Genomic DNA, 23531 nt, shown 5'->3' on the forward strand with positions numbered 1-23531 from the left:
TGTGAGACAAGAACAATTTTTAAAAGAAAAAGACAAACATAACTCTCCCATTATTTCTCTCTTCTCATGTTTCCTTGAAGTCTTCTGCTCTTTGCACTAAATGCAGAGAGGTGTGTTAAAATCTACCATGATTGTGGGTTTGTCTATTTCTCCTGGAAGGTGTGTCAATGTTGACTTTATCTATTATAAGAATATGTTATTAATGCAAGTAAGTCTTGGGGCCTGAAGGTGGCTGGAGGTTGAATATGGGTTGAATATGGTGTAAAATTGAACATTCTCCTTTAAGATCAACCTGCTTCATTGTTTAGTAATGCTTTATGTCTGAAAGTTTCTTTTGTCTGGTATTAAGATAGCTACACCAGTCCTCTTTCCATTAGACATTACCAGGTGTACTTATTTCAACCCTTTTACTTTCAACCATTGTTTATCCTTTTTGTTTAAATATGTCTCTTGTTAAACAACAGATGGTTGGGGTTTTGTGTACCCAGGCATGCATTCTTCTCTTAACTGGAGGCTATGATTCATTTAAGCTTAGTGTAATTACATCTCTGTATTTTCTATTTGTTCTTGCTCTTTTATGAAGAGTTTCTTTCTATCTATTCTTGCCTTTCTGGGAATTGCTGGAGTATTTTTCATATTATTTTTCACTTTTCTAATCTGGACACTATCCAAATTTCTATTTAAAGTGTTTACTTAGACTCTGTCTTGCTTTTTTAAAAAAGACCCACATAAGATATTATTGCTTTATAGTCAATGCTAAGATTTATCCATAAATTTATCCATTTTCCTTTCATTTATTCTCATATCTAAGCCATTCTTTCTGAATTCACTTTACTTCCGCCTCAAGTATAACCTTTGGAGTTTCTCTTGTAATGATGGTTGGGAGTGGGGGGTGGATCTCAAATTTTGTGTGTGTGCAAATGTCTTTATTTCACTCTCAAACTTTAAAGATATTTTGCTGTGTGTTGAACTCTAGGTTAGCACTCATTTTTTCTTAACACATTAAAGGCTTCATTATTTTCTGACTTTTATTGAGAAGCTGGCTGTTTAGCTAGCATTTCTTTCAAAGTGATCAAGCTTTTTTCTTGCTGCTTTTACTTTGAACAACTTTTTCCCAGTTTTATTGAGATAAAATTGACATACCATAGTATATAAGTTTAAGGTGTACAACATGATGATTTATTGCATGTATATATTGTGAAATGATTACCACAATAAGGTTAGTTAACATCCATCGCCTCATATAATTACCTTTTTGTTTTTACTATTCCACTGAGAACATTTAAAATCTACTCTTTTGGCAACTTTCAAGTGTATAATACAATATTGTTATACTCACCATGATAGACATTAGGTCCTCAGAACTTACTCATTTTATAAAAGAAATGTGTACTTTTTGATCAACATCTCATTTCCACCACCTCCAGACTTTGATAACTGCCATTCTAGTCTCTGTGTCTATGAATTTGGCTTTTTTATATTGTACACACAAGTGACATCATACAGTATTTGTCTTTCTCTGACTTATGTCACTTTTCATAATACCCTCAAAGTTTGTATTGTCACAAATTCTTGTCACTTTTTAAATATTCCTGATACTGATTTTCTAGTTTCACTTTTAAATACCTATGATTGAATTTGCTTATCCTGCTTCTCATTCCTGAGCATCTAGGTCTGTGTTCTAATCTCTGCCATTGTCTTTTTCTCATGCCATGCTTTCTTTTATTTCAAAACTCCTAATAAATGTATTTTGACTTTCTCACTCTGTCCTCCCTTTCTCAAATCCTCTCTTTCATGTTTTCCATATCGTCATCTCTGTTGTACATTCTGAGTAACTTTTTCTGATGTCCCAATCCTCTCTGCAGTTTTATTGACTGCTATTAAATCTGTCTATCCAACATTTTATATGTTAAGTATTTTTTTACGTCAGGAAGTTCTGTAGCTTCCTGTTCCCTGCAGACATTTTCCCAATTGTCTTTTCTTTTGTTTAGTAAAGTAAATATTTTCATATTCTGTGTCTGAAAATTCCAGGAGGAGGCTTGTGGGTCTGTTCTTTTTTGTTTCTGCAAGTTCCTGCTTATGATGAGTGTATTAGGGTTCTCCAGAGAACCAGAAGCAATAGAATATATACATAAGAAGAGATTTATCATAGTAATTGACTCACATGGTTATAAAGGACACAAAGTCCCACAGTCTGCTGTCTGCAAGCTGGAGAACCAAGAATGACAGTTGTCTAGCTCAGTCTGAGTTCAAAAGCCAGGAACCAGGAGCTTCAATGTACAAGGGCAGGAGAAGATGGGCTTCCCAGCTCAAGCAGAGAGAGCAAAAATTTGCCTTTCCTTCATCTTTTTTGTTCTATTTGGACCCTCAGTGGACTGGATGGTGTCTGCCCACATGTTCAGGGCAGATATTTTTTACTCAGTCTTCTGATTCAAATGTTAATCTCTTCCAGAGACACCCTCACAGACACACCCAGGAATAATGTTTTACCAGCTCTCTGGGCATCTCTTAATCCAGTCAAGTTGACATGTGAAATTAACCATCACACTGAATCTGGTTACTTTTTTTACTTCCCTTGGGAAAATCATTTATAAGAATTCACTGAGGTGTAGGATAAAGAGTAGACCTTCGCAAAAGATGTGTATTGCTTCTTCCTGGTACCTCAGGGAGTTACTATTCTGGGGTAATTATACATTAAGCTCATAGGTAGAGTCTTCTGAATTACATACATAATGTAAATTTGGGATGCAAGTCCTCGAGGAAATGAGTTTCTGGTTATAGGTTGTTTTTGTTTGTATGTTTTCCTTTACTCTGCTCCAACCATTGCCATTATATCCCCTGTACTCAAGAGTTTAGACAAATTAATTTCCAGGTCACCCTTAACTTGAGAGCGTGAACCTTGAAGGTCTTGGCATTTTCTGAGAGTCTCTGCTACACTCCTCACCTTGTGTGTGCCATGTACTTTATCTGCTATCCCAGGAGCCTTTTGAGGTCCTGGAAACTAAAGCTCATGTTGGGTATATATGGAAAATGCATCTGATTTTTCAGTTCCCACCTTCACATATTGGCCCATATTTCCTTAGCATTCAGCACTTTGACATTTTTAAATATTTTTTTATATTTTATCTTTTATGTTAATGTTTTTTTCCACCAGGAAGGTGAATCCAAATACCTAAGACACCTTATACTTGAAATGGGGACCCATGTCAGTTTGAGACTGTAGACAAAGCATAGCAAACATGAATTTTAGAGTGAAGTTCTCTTTGCTCAACAATAGGTCACACATGGTTTGCTTGTTTTTACTAGCAGGAAAAATGAGTTATGAACGCAGTGTGTTCACAGCCACTTTCATTCCCCCACTGGTTAAGAATTCCTTCTTTGTGAGTTCAGTTCCTGAGACTTTAATTTGCAGAATTGAGACAATAGATGAAGAATGAAAGGCTTTGGAACATGACTGAGTGATATATATTGGAAAGAGGTCAGGGTCAGTGGCAATAAAAAAAAAAAAATCCAGAACCTGAGAGAGCAGGAAAGAAAAGGTTGTCTGTGGGACTGGTCTTGGTGGTCAAGTTAAAAATGTGGAGGAAGAGGAGAGAGAGAGAGAGAGAGACCTTCCAGGTAGCTAACCTGTCCATGAGAATCAGAGAAACAGAAAAATAATATTAAGAACTTTTGCTGTGCTTAAGAAAGAAGGAGCACTTCATAAGTTTGAGAACTATTAGAGATTTAGATTAATTTTCTAACAATTTATATTTTAGGATGATATTTGTTTGAATGAACTTCTCTATGGAGACTGTGTTTACTAAACTGCCTAGCTTTATTCTGAGTATACCCCAGGCCTTATAAATGCTCATTTTTTAACATATTAGCTGAATAATGTATAAAATGTAAATGGAATGATTTGTTTAATTATCCCCAAATTAATTGCACATTAAGGATGTTTCTGTTGCTAAAACAATTTAACAATTATCTGTTGTTAAAAGTGAATATCTTTATTATAAGATATTTCTAGAATCCAGCTACCTTTATTAATCTTTGAATTTTTTCTAAAAAAAATATTTTATTTTTAAAAGAATATTTAAAGATATGGTAGAAAGTCCATTCTTGATAAATACTCCTATCTCCCTCCAAGAGGTAATCAGGAATGTGGAGTTGGTAATATCTCTGGGCTGACTTTATATTTTTTTCTATAGACATAGTTATCAAAAAGCAATATGGAATTTAGCATTTGTTTTTTCTTAAATGTCATCATACTATATGTAGAATTTTTTTTGCTAACATATTTTTAAAATTTAGTCATATTGATACATGTAACTCTAATTTACTTGTTTTAACTGATACTTCTTATATTTTACCTACCATTTCAAGATGTTTGGAATGGGGTTTTTGGGTATCCAAGGCTGTCATATCACCAGCACTGGAAGTCCTCCACATCTTCATAAAGAGTTTTTAACTTCTTTTGCTTTGTGTCCTTCAGAAAAAAAAAAAAAAAACAGAAGCAAGAAACTCTTTTCTGTGCAGGGCCACCATTTACACTGCAGAGTTGCGCTCACTAAGATCCAGTGGTGAACGCTGATTAATATCGTCATACTGCTTCCCAAGACAGCTGTAAAAATGAATCAGATTCACTAGAAACACACTGCATATTTGATAATCATGTTAAGATGTTTCCCCACTTACCAGTTGTAAATGGCTGTTCAAATTTGCTTTAATTTGTATTTGAATTTGTGCTGGAGAGAGCATTTTTTTCCCTTGATGAATATTCATATTTGCATTCTTGAAACTGGTGTTTAAAAGAATTTTGAAGGATCTTTATATTGGCCTAGCCTTTCATGGTCTCTCAAGAAAGCAGTCATTTCTACTTGAGCAGCTAAACATTTCTCAATGGCCAAATAAATACTTGATCCACATTCAGGGCCTAAGCTAAAAATAACTTCCTTCTGGATCTTCAAATGCAAAATCGGAGAACTGGCCACTTAAGTGGGAAGGGAGCACAAAATCACCCTGCGCCATCGCTGGTTTTGAGGCAAACAGAACCGCACTGCGGTAAGAGAGACTGCAGGTGCATTTTAACAGAATGCAGTGAGATTCAATTTTGTGCACGGGAACTGTCCTAAGGCACTGGGAAGATAAGGAGTGGCAGGGGAAAGGGGAGGATTACCTAAGCGAAATAAAGTCAGAGCATCTTTCGGGCTCTTTTCCCCACCTCACAGCGCAGAGGAAGATAGAAAGGGAAAGGGAGACCTCTAGGGAGGCCGACTACCCACCCCCCAGCAGTGGTGAAGGAGGGAAGTCCCCGCTGGTGGTGCCTGGGGTCCAGGTCGTCCCGGGCCTCTGATGAGCACTCAGCAGCGGGGCTGTCCTCCACACAGCTCTGATGATAGCGCTGCGAAAGCACTCCGGGGGGCAGCTGGGTGTCACTGTGACGTGGGCCAGCACGTCACAGACAGGGGTGGTAAGGCGCGTGTGCCGTATTTCCCAGCTTGTGGACTGAGCGCTGGTTATCCTCTCTGCCTCACCCTTCTACTCTGAGCTCTGCACCTCTTCACTTAGTAGCTGTTCCCTCTAAATGCCAGCCTGGCCTTCAACTTGGGTTTCATATTTGTATCTGTGCCTTTTCTGCCAGCATCATCGATGGTTTATAGAGATGAAAATATGTGTGCACATATTTCTAAATAATACAAAAAGCTTCTTTCTCTGTGATCTTCACATGCAAGAATCCATAATCATAAACAGGATTTCTAGTTCTTGCGCAGACATGGGGTTCATTAGAAAATGTTGTTAGTGTAACAGGGGAGGACTCTAACGAATGAGGAATTTCCTAACCCCTCCCTACTACAAATCATTACAAAATGGCTTACAACCCCCTACCTCTGTCACTAGGGCCCCTCCTGCAGGGGAGCCACAAGGGGCCTCGCGTTCCAGTCGTGAGCCATGCACTTGCCGGCAGATTCAACCACAACAGAGGTCCTACTGGCACTGTCTGTTTCCTCTCCACCACTCTCCATCACACACATACAGATAAGAATGAAAAGAAAATACGTTTATCTCTTAGCGGAGCTGACTTTTGAATCTGAGTCAAGAGTAAGACAGAGAGTTTTGTGACCATCCTCCCTTTTAACTTAACAGACACGACTAATGAAGACCATTCCATTTGTCAGAGCCCTATGGAAGTGTGAAAACATGGGTGAAACAGTTTTTCAATTTAAAAAAATGATGACCTACAGCAGAGAGCAATTACAAAGAAATTTTTCAGCACTCAACCCGAGTCACGGCCCTCTCTCACTGGCCTTAACTTAGGTGTTTAGATATGTGCCAAAGATAGCACACACTCTACTGAGTTTCCCTTGCTTCAACTTTCATTATAATTATGTTTATTTTAAAAAATGCATTGCCAAATTGGCCTCCTTAGCGGTTGGCCTTGCAGTTTAAAAAGTTTGTATAGTTCCTAAGACAGTGTAAATTCTCTATCACAAATGTTCTGAACCTTTCTTGGGGGTATGGGGGAAGTAGGTCCATTTTCCATATTCTTTAAAAGTAAGACTAAAAAAAAATATTCTGCAGTTGAAAATAATTTTTCCTTAGGCTGGGCACTAGAATATTTAATCCCTTGAGTTTCAGCTCAGCCATGATTCACTGTCTGAGACCCTGTTCCTTTGTCATTATTTGGGGCAGTGTTTTCCTGCCCTGCACTTGCTTCCTGGCAGGCACATGAGGACAGGACATCTGTCAAGCCCACTTAGCTTCTCAGGATGACACTAAATGATGGGCATTGGACTAGGGTTTAGAAGGCCGGGTTCTAATCCCAGACATGCCCCTTACTAAACTGGGTTAGTCAACAGGCCTCTCAAGCCTGTTTCCTCACCTTTAAAATGCAGATAAAAAACCCCAGTTTGCACACTTCCCAAGGAGAGCAGGGATCAAATAGGATCATGTGAAAGTTCTACAGAAACACTGTTAAATGTATTTACATCCCAAACTTTGGGGAAGCCAGTTATGCCATAGTCCAGAGAAAAATATTGGTTAACATTTCTTTCAGTTCCAAGTACCAAATATGTAAGTCAAGCAGGATTAAGGTTAACAAAAGTATATTGGTTCAGTGTGCAGAAATGAATTGTATTTCTATGCACTTGCAAGGAAGTGTCTGAAAATATAATCAAGAAAATCATCCCATTCACAATAGCTCCAACAAGAATAAAACACTTAGGAATAAATTTAACAAAAGCAGTGCAAAACTTGTACTCTGGAAACAGCAACACCTTTTTAAATAAAGAGGATCTACATAAATGGAAAAAAAAAAAGCATGTTCATGGATTTGAAAACCTAACATAATTAAGATGGCAATACTCCCCAAACTGATCTATAGATTCAGCACAATCCCTTTCAGAATCCCAACTGACTTCTTTGTAGAAAATGACAGGCTGATTCCAAAATGTATAGGGAATTGCAAGTGATCCAGAATAGTCAAAAACAATCTTAAAAAAGAAGACCACACCCTTCCCAATTTCAAAACTTACTACAAAGCAACAACAATCAAGGATAGTGGTGCAAAGATAGGCATATAGTTCAATGCAATAGAACTGAGAATCCAGAAATACACTCGTGTGTATAAGTCAACTGATTTTCAATAAGAATGCCAATGAGAAAGGATAGCCTCATTCAACAAACGGTGCTGGGACAACTGGACAGCCACACACACAAAAATTAAATTGGACTCTTACCTCACACCATATACAAAAATTAATTCAACCTGTGTCAAAGACCTAAATAGAAAAGCTAAAACTATAAAACTACTAGAAGAAATCACAGGGATCAATCTTTATGACCTCAGATTTCACAACGGATTCTTAGATTTGACATTGCAAGTATAAACAACAAAATAAAGGCATATACACTGGACTTAATTAAAATTAAAAACTTTGGTGCAACAAAGGACACCATCAAGCAAGGGAAAGGACAACCCACAGAACAGAGAACAATAGTTGTAAATCATTTATCTGATGAGGGACTTGTATGTAGGATATATAAATACTCTTACAAGGCAATAAGACAAATACCCCAGTTAAAAAAATGGGCAAAGGATCTGAAAAATTTTCACCAGCAGAGTGGCCAATAAGCATAGGGAAAAATGCTTGGCATCATCATTTATCAGAGAAATGCAAATCAAAACCACAATGAGATGTTACTACTTCATACCCACTAGCATGATTTGAATGAAAAAGCCAGATAAGGGTACGTGTTAATGAAGAAATCAGAACCCTCATGCACTGCTGGGGGGAATGCACAACAGTGTAGCCACTGTGGAAAACAGTCTGGCAGTTCCTTGAACAATGAAACAAACAGTTGTCACATGACCCAGCAGTTCCACTCCTAGTTACATACTCAAGAGAAATGAAAACATGTCCACCCAAAAAGGTGGACACAAATGTTTACAGCGGCATTATTCATAACAAGCCAAAAGGTAGGAACACCCCCAATGTCCATCCGTTGGTGAGTGGATTAGCAAACTGTGGTAATACATACAATGAAATATTATTTGGCCACAGAAAGGAATGAAGTACTGACACATGGGACAACACGGGTGAACCTTGAAAACATTAATCTAAGTGAAAGAAGTTCAACACAAAATACTGTACGTTATAAGATTCCATTTATAAGAAATATCCAGAACAGGTTGTTCTACAGAGATAGAAATAGGATTCATGGTTGCTGAGGCCTGGAGTTGGGGGGATAGGGGAGTGACAGCTCAAGGAGATGGGATTTCTTTTTGAGGAGATGAAAATGTCTGAAATGGACCCTGGTGATGTTTGCACATGTCTGCGATAATACTAAAATCTACTGAGTTACACACCCGCAAGGGGTGAACTGTATGGTATACGACTTACAGCTCAGTAACTCAGTTTAAGCAAAGAAATTGGCTTACCTACTGTACAGTCCAGCATCCAGACCCATGTCCCTGTCCTGTTCACAGCTCTTCCTGCCTTTGTTGGCTTTCTCACTTGGTGACAGGGAGGATGCCCCGTAGCTCCCAGCTGGTCCTTTACCACGGTCTTAGTTCAGGCTGCCAAAACAAAATTCCGCAGACTGGGGGCCTGAACAGAAATGTATTTCTCATAGCTCTGGAGGCTGGCAAGTCAAAGAGAAAAGCTCCGAGGGGCAGAGGTCGGTTCCAGGCAAGGACTCTGTCCCTGGCTTGCCGATGGCCACTCTGTCTGTGTCCTCTCATGGCCTTTCCTTGATATGTGCCTGTGGAGAGTGTCTCTCCCCTCCTATAAGGATGCTAATCCTACAGGATTTGGGCCCCACTGTTATAACCTCATTTAACCTTAATTACTTCAGTAAAGGCCCTGTCTACAAACACAGTCACATTGGGAGTCATATATGAATTTTGGAGGAAGCACATTCAGTCCATTTTAGCAAACCCAGGTGAAAAGCACAATTTCCTTCTAGCAATTTCTTTGCTAGAAAAGAGGCTAGCAAAACTGGTGGCTGCCTGCCATTGGCCTGTTTTGGACCACGAGGTTATTTTTGTACCAATCCCTTTGACTAGCCAGAGTCATGTGAGCAACCCCAAACCCAGGAGAGGATCAGTCCCACTGAAATGAGAGGAAGAGAGGGAAATTCTGAGCTTTCATCAAAGAAAAGGCAAGGGGCTAAAAGCAGCAAATAGCAAATATCTGCCCCTAAAAGTTTTAAGTCAGGAATTTGCATGCCAGGCTTGGGTGGGGCAAAGACCTTCCCTGTGACCAAGGAGAAGTCATCAGCCTCTCCATGCAGCCTGGCATCCCCAGGCCAGAGCACTGGCAACTCAGGGGAAGAGACAGATATGGAAAGTCTTAAGAATCAGAACTCTGTAGAACAGCCTTAGATATCACCTGACCCCCTCGTTTGAGAAATGTTTTAAAAACTGTCGATGAAGACAAATATAAGACAACTTGATATGAGAATCAAAATGGATTTTACATCACTAGACTTCGGGAAAAAAATCTTTTGTTGGCTGTCATCATCTTAAGCATGTCACTTCATCTCCCTAGGCCTCACTTTATTTTACAAATTAACTCTCAATAATAATAATGATGATGGATGTATTAACTGGTTAGGAAGAATCCCTTCACAATGTATATCAGATCACCATGATGTACACTTTAAATATCTTATCACTCTAGTTGTCAATTTATACCCCAATAAAGCAGAAATTAAAAAAATAATAATCTCATGGAACTATTCTCAAGATTAAATGTGAAAATACAGCATACTTTACCCATGCAGAGAGCAGAAGTGACAGGCCCACATAACTCAGATGAGCCATACAAATATGAGGTTATGGTACTTAAAGCATAAGGAACTTTCTGAGGAGTATGGCATCTCTAGCAGAGGGAACTGAGCAGAGAATTCTCCAGCCACTCTTGTGAGACGTCTCATTAGTGCAAAGCCCTGGGGTCAGTAAGGTCCAGTTTAAACACTGGCTATACATCATTTTAAGACTTTGGGCTTCTGAGAACCTCTGTTTCCTCTTCTGTAAAATGGGACGATCCCCACTTCAATTGGGATCCTCTAAGATTAAGTAATGATGCAAAATGCCTGGCACCTAGTGGGTATTCAATTTAGGGCTTTTCCCTAATCCCTCCTCTCATTTGCATGGCCAGGGTAGCCCTGGGGTATCCTTCAATAATTCTACCCTAACTTGTGTCCCCAGTAGGGGACACTCGAAATTGGATACTCACTAAGTTCCTCTGCCAGAGTCCATGGTAGGCTGAGAAAAGCTGGAAACTTTCTACTCCGCGGGGGACAAAAATGTGCTAAAAAGAAAACAAAAGCGACTCCTGTCAGCTCAGAAATCCCCTAGATAGTCCAGTGACCCTGCGCCGGAGCCACACGGGGGCGCCGCCGTCAGGTAAAGGCGCGTCCCGGGCGCGGGGCACGCCGGGCACGCGGCTCCCCCAGCGCGGAGACCCGCCCCGCGCTCCTGGCGCCCAGGCCCCGCCACCGGGTCCCACCCGCGGGATGGAGTCAAAGCCAACCGAGGTCGAAGGAGGGCAGATCTGGCTTTAAAAGTCGCAAATCTTTGGAAGTCACTTTCTTTTCTTCAAAACACCCACCTCCTCCCCCAATAAAATAAAATGGTTACACCTGAGAAACGGGACGAGCAGACGGGGAATGAGCTCAGTCGGCAGCGCCGTGACGCTAACGCGCGGGAAGAGGGGGCACCGGCCGGGCGGCGGGCGGGCAGGAGGCGCCCGGGGGGCGGAGGCCGCGTGCGGGTGGGACCCGAGACCCGGCTGCTGCAGGGCCACCTGTCTGCGCAACCACCGCCCAGAGGCTGTTTGACAATAAATAAGGATTCGCTTCCGCCCGTGGACTTTCCTGCCTCCCGTTTTCTCAAAACAGCGGACACCTGCGGGGCCGAACTGTCCCTGATCCGCGCAGAACAAAAGCCTCTGACCGAGAAGCGTCCAAAGGGGCCCGGACGTGGGCGAGCCGGTGACCAACTCCTTAAGCAAACGCTTGGCACCTAGCGAAAGCCGGGCTGCCTTCCTCCCGGCCCCGAGCCGTTCGCAACCAGCCCCCCGCCCGTAGGGACCCCCGGGGCTGTCCCGCCGCGCCGTGCGCCCTGCCTCCTGCCCGCGCCCGCGCTGGGGCGCCCCTCGCCCAGGCCCCGGCCCTTGACCCCCTGCCCTGCTCGTCTCAACTTCTCCGCCTCCAGCGTCGCCCTCCCGGACCCCGCTGAGCGCCTCTCCCCAGCTCGCCTCTGTCGCTCCCGGGCCTCCAGGACCACTGCTCCGCCCCAGCTTCCCAGTCCCCTTCGCCCAGGCTTCCCCCAGTTCTTTCTCCTGGTCGCACGCACTCCCTCCCCGCCACGCTCCTCCCCCACCCGCTGCTCCGCTGGTCTCCCCGCGCCCCCTCCTCCACCGCCTGCCACCCCTTTACCCGAGGCTCAGCCTCCTAGATGCTGGGCCTGGACCATTTGGGCCTCGGTGTTGGGACAGTGAAGGCCCCCTTGAATCCTGGGTTCTCCAGCGGTCAGGGCATCTCTTCTCCAGGTGATGGCTTGGTCTCAGGGCACCTGACAGCACAGCACACCTAACTTTTGAGGTTGAAGTAAGGGTCTTGGAGAGGGCTTCACCTAACTCTGGCAGCCCATCTTATGTAAAACAGGTATACTAATAGAAAATGGTTATTGGCTATTTGGGAATTAAATGAGGACACAGGGAATTAGTTGCTAGCTGTTACCCATGAGTTCCTTCAGGTCAGGCACCCATAACCTGCACCATTCTTTGCATCCTTGGCTCCTGGACTTTGCAGATGGAAAAGGTAGCCAACAACTCTCAAGTCCCATAACAGCCAATAGTTCTGACCTTTCCCTCCAACAAGTGTTTTTCTAGAGCATTAAAACAAAATCTGCTACACTGTTCTTGCATTTTGGCATTACTTTGCAATTACTTACAACAGGAGTTTGTGAATTCCTCAAGGACAGGGACAGTGTCTTACTCCTTTTTATGTCCTCGACATCTGGCACAATAATTGGGATGTGGTAGTTTAATAAATGTCTGTAGCGTTATTTGTTTTTGTAAGTCACATAAATGGAAATGGTCAAATAGCCCAGGAGCAGAAAGAAGAGAAGCAAACCAAGTCCTGAAGGACCCCACCATAATGCCAGGGACCTAGGACTATCACTTCACCTCCCTGCACTTATTTGCTTAATTGGAACAAGGGAGGGGAGTGATACTGTATGACCTTTGTAAACAAGTGCTTGACATACAAAATGGAAAATCAGGCTGTTTTTAAACAAATTGATTCTATTGATTTATTCCATAAATATTTACCAAGAATCTACTACTATGTGCCAGGCACTGTGCTAAGTATCTGGGATACGACCACCAATAAGTATGCAATAAATTAAAAACCCTGTATTAAATGACCACTCTTCAAACAGTGGTATCCTAATGATTAACATGAAGGAAACAAAACTAATTAATGCATTGAAATAGTAACTTTTTAAAATTGGGCCTCAAGAATTCAAGCACATAAGAAACATCTTACGCAAGTTATCTTAATGTAGTTGTTGCAGTGAGAGCACTGAACCACATCACCCATTTCAGAAAGTTCCAGTCCTAAAAAGGCTCCATGCCTTAGTTCTGTTCATCTACTCCCAGTCAGCCTTACCTCTTTACATAATTAGTTTTTTCATTCATTCGTTTAAAGTTCCTGTACCAAAACCTCCTAGCTGCTCACAACTAAGATCAGCCACTGGAGATATAAAACTAAATGAGTTACTTGGGAAATCAAATAAAGAACAATGGACTGGCCCAAGAGAATAGGTAAGGAAGCTGCCAAAGGAGTTTGGCAATTGGATGTCAGAGAAGTTTCACAGCGAAGGTTGAGCTGTGCCAGAAAGAGCAAGATTTTGCCAGTTGGGAAATACATAGTATTTTCTCTTTGTGGGTGAAGAACATGGATTTGAGAGGCACTGGGTGCTCAGACACTCAATTTACGGCATGGATGGCAGATGCTCCATTGGCTTTTTCACGATGGTAAGACAAACCTAATTTTAATATATTTCAGCACCCCCTCTGAGTTCCTAAAATGTCCTGATCCTACAGTAGTATCAGTGAAGAAGAAGGGATGAGAGTGGAGTAGGAGAGAGGATGTGATAAACCAGGAGTAGACCTAATACCTGGAATATCTGCCCGAAACTCCTGGGAGTCCTCAGCCATCAGTCATCGTCAAGGGGAAACAAAATAAATTACACCGTCCATAGGGTCCATAGACAAAAAACAGTTTTTTTGTGATTCCTTCACTTCATGCGCTTACTCACACGCTCAATGACATGAAGTGCCAACTCTGTCGTAAGTGCTGACTACAGTCCCTTCCCTCAGGGAGCTCCCAGGCTGGTGTGCAACACAGAACAGAGCAAAGTAACTGGAGAGCAGGCAGTGAGGTCACGAGAGGGGGCAGTGGGCGAGCACGGAGGAGCCCAGCCGAGAGGAGGGGCCCTTAATGCAGCCTGGGGGCGCCAGAGAAAAATTCCCGGAGCAGGTGGTTCTGAGCTTCCTCTTGGAGAAACCAGCCAGAGAAAAGGGCACATTCAACTGCCAGAAGCCAAAGGGCCCCCTGAGCAGACGTTTGGTCCAGCCGAGGCACAGAGGTAAAGGCAGGGCACAGTGATGGCCAAAAATGACCCGAGAGAGGCACAAAGGATTCAGAAGATGCGGACCTACTTGGAGCACATCTGGGTGAAATGGGGAGTCAAGGAGCAGTTTTAAGCAGAAAAGCAATTGGATTAAATCTTTTGGAAAGGTCAACCTGGATTGGGTGTGGTGACGGATCAAAATGATGTAACATGGGAGTCAGAGAGAAAAGTGAGAAAACTTTTGCAATCATGTGAGAAAAATATGATTGATCCTGGTTAATCCACAAAAGCCGGGTCTGAGTTACAGGACTAGTGAGAATGAAGATTCGGACTCAGTTTGAGGACTTTGCTTGGGTTTTCTGAGGAACTTGCAAAGGAGGGACAGTATAAGGATGCAAGTTGGTGGGCATAGCTCTGAGGTGGCCTAGTTCCTCAGGGACGCACCCACCACGCTCAGGGACGTGAAGGGAGAGAGGAGCCCATTGCGTGGCCGGCATCAGCAGGGTCCACCTCCAGGGATGGGAATTCTTCCCCTGCACTGGCCCTATAATCCCAGACTCTCCTTACAGTCATCACGCTTGGAGCAGGCTTATCAGGGCCAGTCTCACGTTGCTGGAAAGTGGACATCATAGCTAAGCTGGTTGGAGAGAGGTAGAGATTTGCCATGTTAAGGAGAAAATCATCAAAAGGATTGGGTGTTGGATTGTCCTGGGCAGTAAGCAGGGAGGGGAGTCACTCGTGTTCCCGGATTGTTGAGTACTAACTCCTTATTCCTCCTAATTCAGGAGACATGGGGGACATTAGAGAGGCTCAAACCAGCTGAGCACTCCCCATATGCCACCTTTTTACATATTTTAATTTAAATCTCACAACGCCCCTCTGATGTGGATATAATATTATCCTTGTTGAGATTTGAGGAACAAAGCTTAGAGAGGCTGAGATCAGAGTAAGCAACCGAGTCAGAACCGGAACGGGGGACAGTCTCTCTAGAAAGCCACGTCTCCACTTGTTTCCTCTCACAGGAGGACCTTCCAGTATTTTTACACTCAACTGCTTAACCTTATATGGTCTCCTGTAGTAAGCAGAAAATAGCATTTTCTCCTTCTGAATTATACTGGTGTCTGTCTTCCTCATCACTTTTTTAAAAGTTCAAGAGATAGCTCTTGTTTATCGGCTGTTTCAAGTCAGGATTTCCTCCAACAGACCATGTCAGTTCTGGGCAACCTGAGCTCAAGTGGGCAGCTTCCTGCCAAGGAGCTGCGTTGCGCCACGGTATTAGAAATAGAAGAGTTACTTGGATATTTTGAAATAGCTAAGCCTGTCAGAGATATGAGCATGAGTTTTCCTTTGTCCACAGACTGCCATTTGTGAGACAGTGGTAGCTTTTGGAAACCAATGATTATCTCCACAGATTGCTATCTTGCAGTGTACTTCTCTGGGATTCTGAGAAAAAAAAGTTACACATGATTAAGGTCATTTCTAATGAGGTTAGAATTAAAATATTTTTTAATTGTGTCTCTACATTTGTTTCTTTGGCCATGACACCTGAGAAGATTAATGAGAGTGATAAGTGTCTTCTTCTCAGGAACAGAAATAAATACAATCAAGTGGAGAAACTATGTAAAAAAAGGAAAGGGATGTTAAATGTGAAGCTTTTGAAATGATAAAAGCATACTTTACCTAACTGCTAAAAAAAGTTAGTACATAAAAATATTTAATGAAAAATTACTAAAATTGACACAGCAGCAAATAGAAAACCTAAGTAATCAGTAACCATAGAATGGACTGAATATAATTTAAGAACAGAATCTAAAGGTGGCTCTGAACTTGATGATTTTACTGGTAAATTATTTTACCAATTGTCATGTTGGTTCCCAGACCCTGTATCTTGCCTTTAACTCATATTCTGAACGGCTCTGTTTTTCCTCCCACGTGCACACCTTTTCCCAAACCTGTTCCGCTTCCTGCTTTATCAATTTCAGCACCTACTTTTGGCATGAGCCAGAAGCTTTGATGTCACCTTCATTTCATCCCCCAGTCTCTTCTCCTCTCCATACTGTATCTTACTGCCTTTTTAATTCTTTCTTTGTATGTTTTCTGAATCTAAACTCTCCATTCTTCCTGCTGCTCACTTGGTTCACCCTCCCTGTCCTCTCTCAGTTGAACTGCTGTAATGAGCTATCTGGTGCTAATGCCACCAGTGCCCACCAGCTCTCTTCCCCTTTAGGCTGTGGACCAGTGAGTGTCCTTCCAAAGAGAAGTAAATCCTGCATTGTGCTTCTCACAACTTGTTTGGTTACCATTGCCTGGGCACAGTATTCAGTGTAACAGGGTGAGCTGCTCAAAATTTAAAGCAGCATAACAGGAAACATCAAACTAGATAGTTTTCAGTTGTTTTCAAAAAAGTAGAATCTGCCTATTTCTGGTGAGAGAAGACTGCTATTGCATGTTTAGCTGGTTACTGCATTTTAGATGTTGTAGGAAAAGCAGACACGTCTGGGATCTAGAGCCTACTCGCCGAGATTTTCTGCATTTTCCCACGAACCAGGAAGGCCCACTGTCAAGGCAAAAGGAACTGGTGTAGGAAGATAGCTCTGAAGAGACACTACCCAAAGGGGAAAGCACAAGAGGGGATCTGCAAATGGTGTTGCTGCAGACAAGGGAGTCGGGAATCCCATCAGATGCCCTTGAACACAAAACTGAGTTGGGCAGAGCTGTGCGACTGCTGGCCTGGGGTGGAAGGCAGGGACAAAGTGGATATCAAACATTTAGGCTGCAGAGCTTTAGGAACCTAGTAAAGGTGTCGGTAGCCCAGGTTTGGCCTGCAGAGCCATTCCCCTCTTAATCAAATGCAGGAACGTGAACAATCCAGCATCTGGAGCAGCAGCCAGCCATGGGGGACCAAAGATTGGAGCCCCTTTCCTTATTTCCTGGGCTACATAAACCCCAGACTCCAGGGGCAAACCCAAGGGAGAGGATATGGCTCCTGACAAATAATGAGGTTATTCCTGCTGCCAACATACCACCTGTTCACTAGAGTTGTTGCCCAACTACGTGGACTGAGTATGGTTTTTTCAGATGCCATCGAGCACACTTGGTGCTGACAGTCTACCTGAAGAATCAAGTCAAGCCTAGAGAGGCAACCCAGAGAGAGGGGAAAGGTGGAGACAGAGCTCTCCTGACATTGTTCTGGGTCCCTGCTCACACTAGGATGAGTCCCTGAACTTCTGGGCTTCCTTTCTCTGCTAGCTGGCTTTGGCATCTGCTCTTGCTACTGATGAAAACCGAATATGAAGGGGCAACACTGAGGAATCCAGAAGGGAGGTCATCCTTTTACTTCACAGCTGGTGTGAGAAGAGACGGACATAGGCGTACCCTGCAGAGGAAACCCAGCAGATACGGCAGGGGCAGAGGACAAAGGCATCATGAGGGAGCTCACACTGAGAAGCACCTGGTGTGCAGGGGCAGGATTTCAGTCTGGACAGAGATTGGCAGGAGCGAAGTGGGTTTTAATCAACCCTCCAGGTGATTCTGATGCACACCAAAGTCTGAGAACCATTCTCCTAATTAGTGTTTCAAGACATAATACACCTGTGCTTCCTTACCAACAATTTTCTGGAAACACCCCAGTGTGAAATTTATGTCAACAGTGTTAACCTCACAGGTGTGTATAGACAATAAACAAAGGATTATCTTTACTGATGGGAAAGCCATGAAGACTACCTGAGAGGCATCAATTATGCCTGAGATTGGCACCCTGCAGCTATAGGTGTTGATAAACAGATTTTTAAATTGAGAAAAAAAAAACACAACTGACTTCCATTCTTCACAATTGCTTCCCAGAAGGAAGTATGACTGCAAGACCTGTAGCCATGATCCACGGACCTCTTTTCCTGGGGCATAACTTCCCCCTCTATTCCCAAATTGTCCTTGCCATCTTTTAAATATTCTTAAGGAGTAATATTTCTTGGAGACTCAAAGACTTCATGGCTTAAAAATGTTGTGGGCTTAAATATAAAAGCCTGTGACAGTGACTCCAGTGGGTTAAGGGGGGGATTTGATAATATGGGTGAATGTAGTGACATAGTAACCACAATGTTTTTCATGTGAAACCTTCATTAGTCTATCAGTGATGCCTTAATATTAAATAAATAAATAAATAAATAAAAGCCTGTGGCTTATTGGTCATCCAGATAAACTTCTTTAGCTTCTTTTCAAATTGTGACTACCTCCTTTAAAAATGGCTAATTGGGGTTTAATTCTGTTTAGAATGTAAAAGATCAAGTATAACCACATCTTACAGTAGTTGTTATATGCCTTTTATGTACCACATGTAAATCAAAAAACACTGCTTAATTTTAAAATTCTTTTTTGCTGTATCTGTTATTAGAGGCAAAAGAGAGTTATAAAATTACCCTGTAAACTGCTTCCCTTCTTTAGGCTGGATCAGTTAACAGTTCCAGAACAAAATCCACAATTCTGCATCCCATAGGCTTCAGGGGCATTCTGATGAAATTCTGACAGGTACTGAGTCAGGAGGCCCATTTTTAACATGCAAAATCCATGGATCACTGATCCTATTCTGTGGATCAAAAAAAGTAAATGTATCTTCATTTGTAGCTGTGGGCAGAGCATCTTGGCAATTCCGATCCTAATAAAGTAGAACAAAGGATGTGTGTTGACAACACACTATCTTTGTTTGGGGAATAAGCTCCTGACCTGGGAGGCGGGCAGTCACAGGAAGGATGCACACTGGGAAGTAACCCATTTAGAGGCCTCCACATTTTTCCTCAAACGAGTTCCTAACTCTTACCTTGTCTAACACAAAATTCAACAGTAGATTCAAGAGGGAAAAAAATGGGCTCAAGTTCTCAATGCTACCATGTAATAGCCTAGTTGAAATTCCTATCACATGTAAATCAGACCTGATTATTGCCTCTGGATTCTACAAAGAACCACAAGACTTGGGTCTTCACTTCTTTCAGTAAAGAAGTCTACAAAAAAAAGTGTGTCAAACTGGCTAACACACCAACACATTTTGTATATCTACTAACTGAACTAGCTAAACTCAACAGTACCTTCGGATGCCTGTATCCTAGGACTCGTGCCATCTTTACTCAGTTAAACATTAAACTATTGTCTATTTGCTCCAATTCTACAAACAACCTGTTGATGTATAAGGACAGAAACTATTAATGCATTTACCTTTCCTTCTTGGCAAATGAACAAACACTGTCTGCTGGTTCAAAGATGAATTCATTCCTGTTTTGAAAACCGTTGGATGCTCTATTAGTAATGCCACATTCATGGTTACCTCTGAAATCTTTTAACTCCCCAAAGAGGTGAGTAAACTGGCTTTTATTGGAGAATAAGCGAGAGGCAAATATCATACAGTACATCATTGTTTCTGATCTATTAAGGCAACCTGTAGTCAATCTATATTTCTAACTATAATTTGCATTACCTGATTTGCACATTCTTGCTGGGCAGATAGGGATGAGTTTGGAGACCACCCATCCATCCCTACCTCTAAGTTACAGATCAGGCAGCAATGACTGTAGAGGAGATATCTCTGGAGATGAAAGATCTGGGCTGTAGGCCAACATCCTTCACTAACTTACCACATGATCTTGGGAAACTCCCTACATTGCTCCAACCGCTTTCTGAAGACTAAAAGAGAAATACCTGTCCTGCATGTGTAACACACCTACTGTAATGTTCAAATGAAGTGATAATGCTTTGTAAAATTGTAAATCAGCTTAGTCAAACATTTTAGGAAGAAAATAATCAGATTATATTCCGGGACTATGAATTCATTTTAATCTTCTAGTTTCCTCATTGATAAATGTATGCTTTGGTCCTAAGATAAAGCAGAATTAGAAAAGTGAAGTGATTTTTAAAAAAAATCAAAAAAAGGTTTACCTTAAATGGCTCACATTGTCAGTATCAACAATGATTATTCCAAAGGCTTAGGGGTTAGTGAACAATTTCAAACCACTTTTCCAAAACATGAATATTAAAATAAAAGCCATTTAAAAACTCAGACATCAATGAAATAATAGGTATATAAATGAGTTTGAATCACAGAATTGACATGTTTATAAAATAGATGAAATACAAGAGTAGACATTAAATAGTTTTAATGAATCCACTTCCTTTATTGCAGTAACCTTTGTACAAAGCAGCGACTGCAATACTCAACGTTAAAACATTAGAAAAGCATTTGTGTGACAGTTATAGTACAGTATTATCAAAATATTACATTTTCAAACTTAGTAGATAAACATCCACCAGAGCTCAAATCTTTAAATTATTTCCATAGTCTTTAAAAATATGTAATGTCAGAAAGCATATAAAAAGAATGTAAAAGGAAACAAAGTACAAATGAAATAATGTAACAAATAAATATTTCATTTAATTAACCATTAATTATCAGCTTAACACCACCATTCTAAGCCCACTGAATTTTTACCTACAGGAATAATGAACTGCCAAGTGCCGATGCACAATTATTTCCAAGTTATCACTAATGATCAGAACTAAAAAAAAATTTGGCATTAAAATAATCAAATTCAGCATAAATAAAATAGAGTAGAAAAGCTTCAACACTAGCAAGCATCTCTTAGAATTGTTGGAATTTATGACAATCCAACAACCTGGAAAATTTTGACCTGGTGTCTAGTGTTAGGTGAAAGTAATGCTTATTTTTCTTTTTAAGATGAAAAGCCTCTTACATTATTTCACAGACAATATCACCCTCCCCCCAGTATGCATATTTAGATATATTTTATGTACTTTATACACATATGTATGACGTATGACATTTGGTTCCTGTAGTATGATCACAATCATGTTTTCCTGAATGGGAAAAACTTAAAAAAAAAAAAATAAGTGTACCTGTGCACATTTCAAGATAGCAGCACTCAGTTTACACCCTATTATCTATTCAAGAAGTTAAAACATGACATTGTTTACTGAATAGTATGACATTTCTACTTTCTTTCCCCCAAAACACAACAAAACCTGCAATAAATGGAACAATGCTGTCAGTTATAATGCAGGAAAAAAGTTTTGAAAAACAATTGCTTCATTTTAACATTTTTTAATTCAAAATTATCAGATCTTCATTTCTGTGTATCAATTTAGTTCATACTCTTCTTGCAGCAGAAACACTGCACTGACAATAATTTCATAGATTTTTATAAAGATTCATGAAAACCTGCATAAATTCCTCCCCACTGAAACTTATACCAATGAACTTACTGAACAGTACTTCAGATAAAATATTCTCTACTTCCTAATCAAATGATAATTCTGTGAATTTACATGCTCTTCAAAGAATCACCTTTGCTCTCCATGAAACTTGTATCTTTCAATCTAATTTTGAGCTTACGTTTACTAAAACAAAAAAAATTTCATCTAATGAATTTTGATCACTTTAAAATGCAAAAAACCAGCAACATAAATGTCATTATATATACATATATGCATATGTGTATGCATATACATATACACACACATGTATGTATATCCCTTGAAATGTTTTTAGGAAATCCTTCCTTGAATAAAAAATGAGAAAATTCACATTAATAACTGTATATAAAACTTTTAGTAACAGTACATATGCACTGTCAAAATTGTACTATCGGACTACAATGTCAAAACAGACATTTCAAAAGCATAAACTGGCAGTTTTTCTTAACACAAAAGTTTTAAAGTATTAAGAATGGATTAATTTTAAATGTTCAGAATAATCTGTTCAAACCTGAGTATATTAATTAAGACTAAGTATACTTGACAATTGACAGAATTAAGCCCAAAAACATTTCACTAAGAAACCAGTGGTCCATTTAACCGTTTGATGAAGCATTGGTACAGTGAAATTCCATGTAGTGTTTATTGAAATATTCTATTAAATGACATTGTTTTGTCTTATTTTTCTCCAGAAAGGCCTTTTAGCATTTCAAAGTCCCTCAGATTTAAGGAAAACTCTCAATTATGAGAGATCTTTCTTCTAATGAATATAACAATTGTGAGGATTTTTGTCTGAAGAATGACAGTAGTAATTTTTTAGCACAGTATACAGAAGTACTGGATAAATCTTTGACCTTCCCTAAGGTTTCAAGAAATAATAATCAAATGAGGATACAAATAAGAGCCAATTAGAGGTTAAAAAAAAAAAGTTTATTGGGCCTTTCTTTCCCTAGATATACATTTATACATATATAAACCTAACCTTGGGGTCACTTTTGGTTCCTATTTTTTCTTTTTTTGCATTTTTCATTACCTTGCTCTAATTCTCACCTTTATACCTAACAGATACTTTTATAAAAGTAATAGAAAACATACAGTACTCAACACTAATTGGTCAATGGAAGAAGAAAAGCAGTGTCCATTTCAAGGTGAAAGACAATAGAAATAAAAGTAAAAGCTGAAGGCAAAATTTGACATTCTATAAATTTATAAAAGAGGATATATGGATGAAATTTGGTTAATTTCAAAGGCACCTCAAGGCTAAAGGCTTTTTGTACTCCTTTCATCAATCAAAAAATAACATACTTTTATTGCTTTTCAAGTAGCAAAGGTAAATTTTACTCTCGTGAGCTTCAGTCCAACAAGGAATCATCGTTCATTAAGATTGAGATACAGAATTGACTAAAACTGAAGTCTCCACACCCATATCAACGGAGCGACTTCTCCGTGTGCTTTCAAATTAATTAAATAGTGAAAGAAAAGTCACAGTTTGCCATTGTGATGTTAATATGTCACTGAAGATTTCAGTTACTTCACTAGGCACTGAAGTACCATCTGGAGAGCTGCCCACTGTGCAGAACGTTTAAGAATAGAAGGTAAGGACACTCTGATGATTCCCACGGACCAGGAGAACTGGTGGCAGGTCCTTAGATAGAGCTTCCAACCACGCCATGTAGAGAGCACTGGACACGGCGCCTTTCCGTGCGACTGGGAGACTCCTGGTACCAAAAAGAGAAAGAAAATGTACTTATGTTGAGAGGAATACAATTTAAAAAAATTATAAATTAAGTCATAATAATAGAAACTAAAAATTACTATTTTTGACTGTGGTGAAATTCTGCACATACTACAGCAACTACTACCCTCGCATACCACTATTCCCATTTTTTCAAGTCTGAACAGAAGATTTTTAGAATGTCTTCATAAGAATAGCAAATATTTCTCTAAAGTGTTAACTCATTTGGTATCTAACATTGAACTCCAAATTTCTCCTTCTTCAATAAGGATAGAATTCTTTTGGGAGAAATGATGTTTCTATCTGAATTAGAAAGTAGAAACTAGAGATGGATAAATTAAATTCAAACATAATTAATTCTACATATTGGTTGTCATCTTCTTTTAATCTCTCTGGGTTTCATTTCTATGT

The 23531-nt window shown here is 40.5% G+C and overlaps 1 protein-coding gene and 1 long non-coding RNA gene across 5 annotated transcripts in view; both read right to left on the reverse strand.

Annotated features, from left to right (window-relative positions):
• Window positions 1–5379, reverse strand: part of LOC118971978 (uncharacterized) — a 60629-nt gene extending 55250 nt beyond the window's left edge. For 2 of the 3 annotated variants that reach the window (XR_012124956.1, XR_012124954.1), the window contains exons 1-3: window positions 5162–5373; window positions 4681–4783; window positions 4360–4471 (exon numbers count right to left, since the gene is read on the reverse strand). This is a non-coding gene — a long non-coding RNA (uncharacterized lncRNA). Of the gene's footprint in view, window positions 1–4359; window positions 4472–4680; window positions 4784–5161 lie in introns of all 3 variants that reach the window. The other variant, XR_012124955.1, reaches the window with a different exon arrangement.
• Window positions 5380–20265: 14886 nt separating this feature from the next.
• SLC12A2 (solute carrier family 12 member 2) overlaps window positions 20266–23531 on the reverse strand; it is a 100168-nt gene continuing 96902 nt past the window's right edge. For both annotated transcript variants that reach the window (XM_037016169.2, XM_017663698.3), the window contains one exon: window positions 20266–23103. In XM_037016169.2, the coding sequence (XP_036872064.2) occupies window positions 22968–23103 (136 nt within the window). In that variant the 3' untranslated portion in view covers window positions 20266–22967. The remainder of the gene's footprint in view (window positions 23104–23531) is intronic.

This window comes from Manis javanica, chromosome 14 (genome assembly GCF_040802235.1).
Source record: "Manis javanica isolate MJ-LG chromosome 14, MJ_LKY, whole genome shotgun sequence".
NCBI classification, from domain to species: Eukaryota; Metazoa; Chordata; class Mammalia; order Pholidota; family Manidae; genus Manis; species Manis javanica.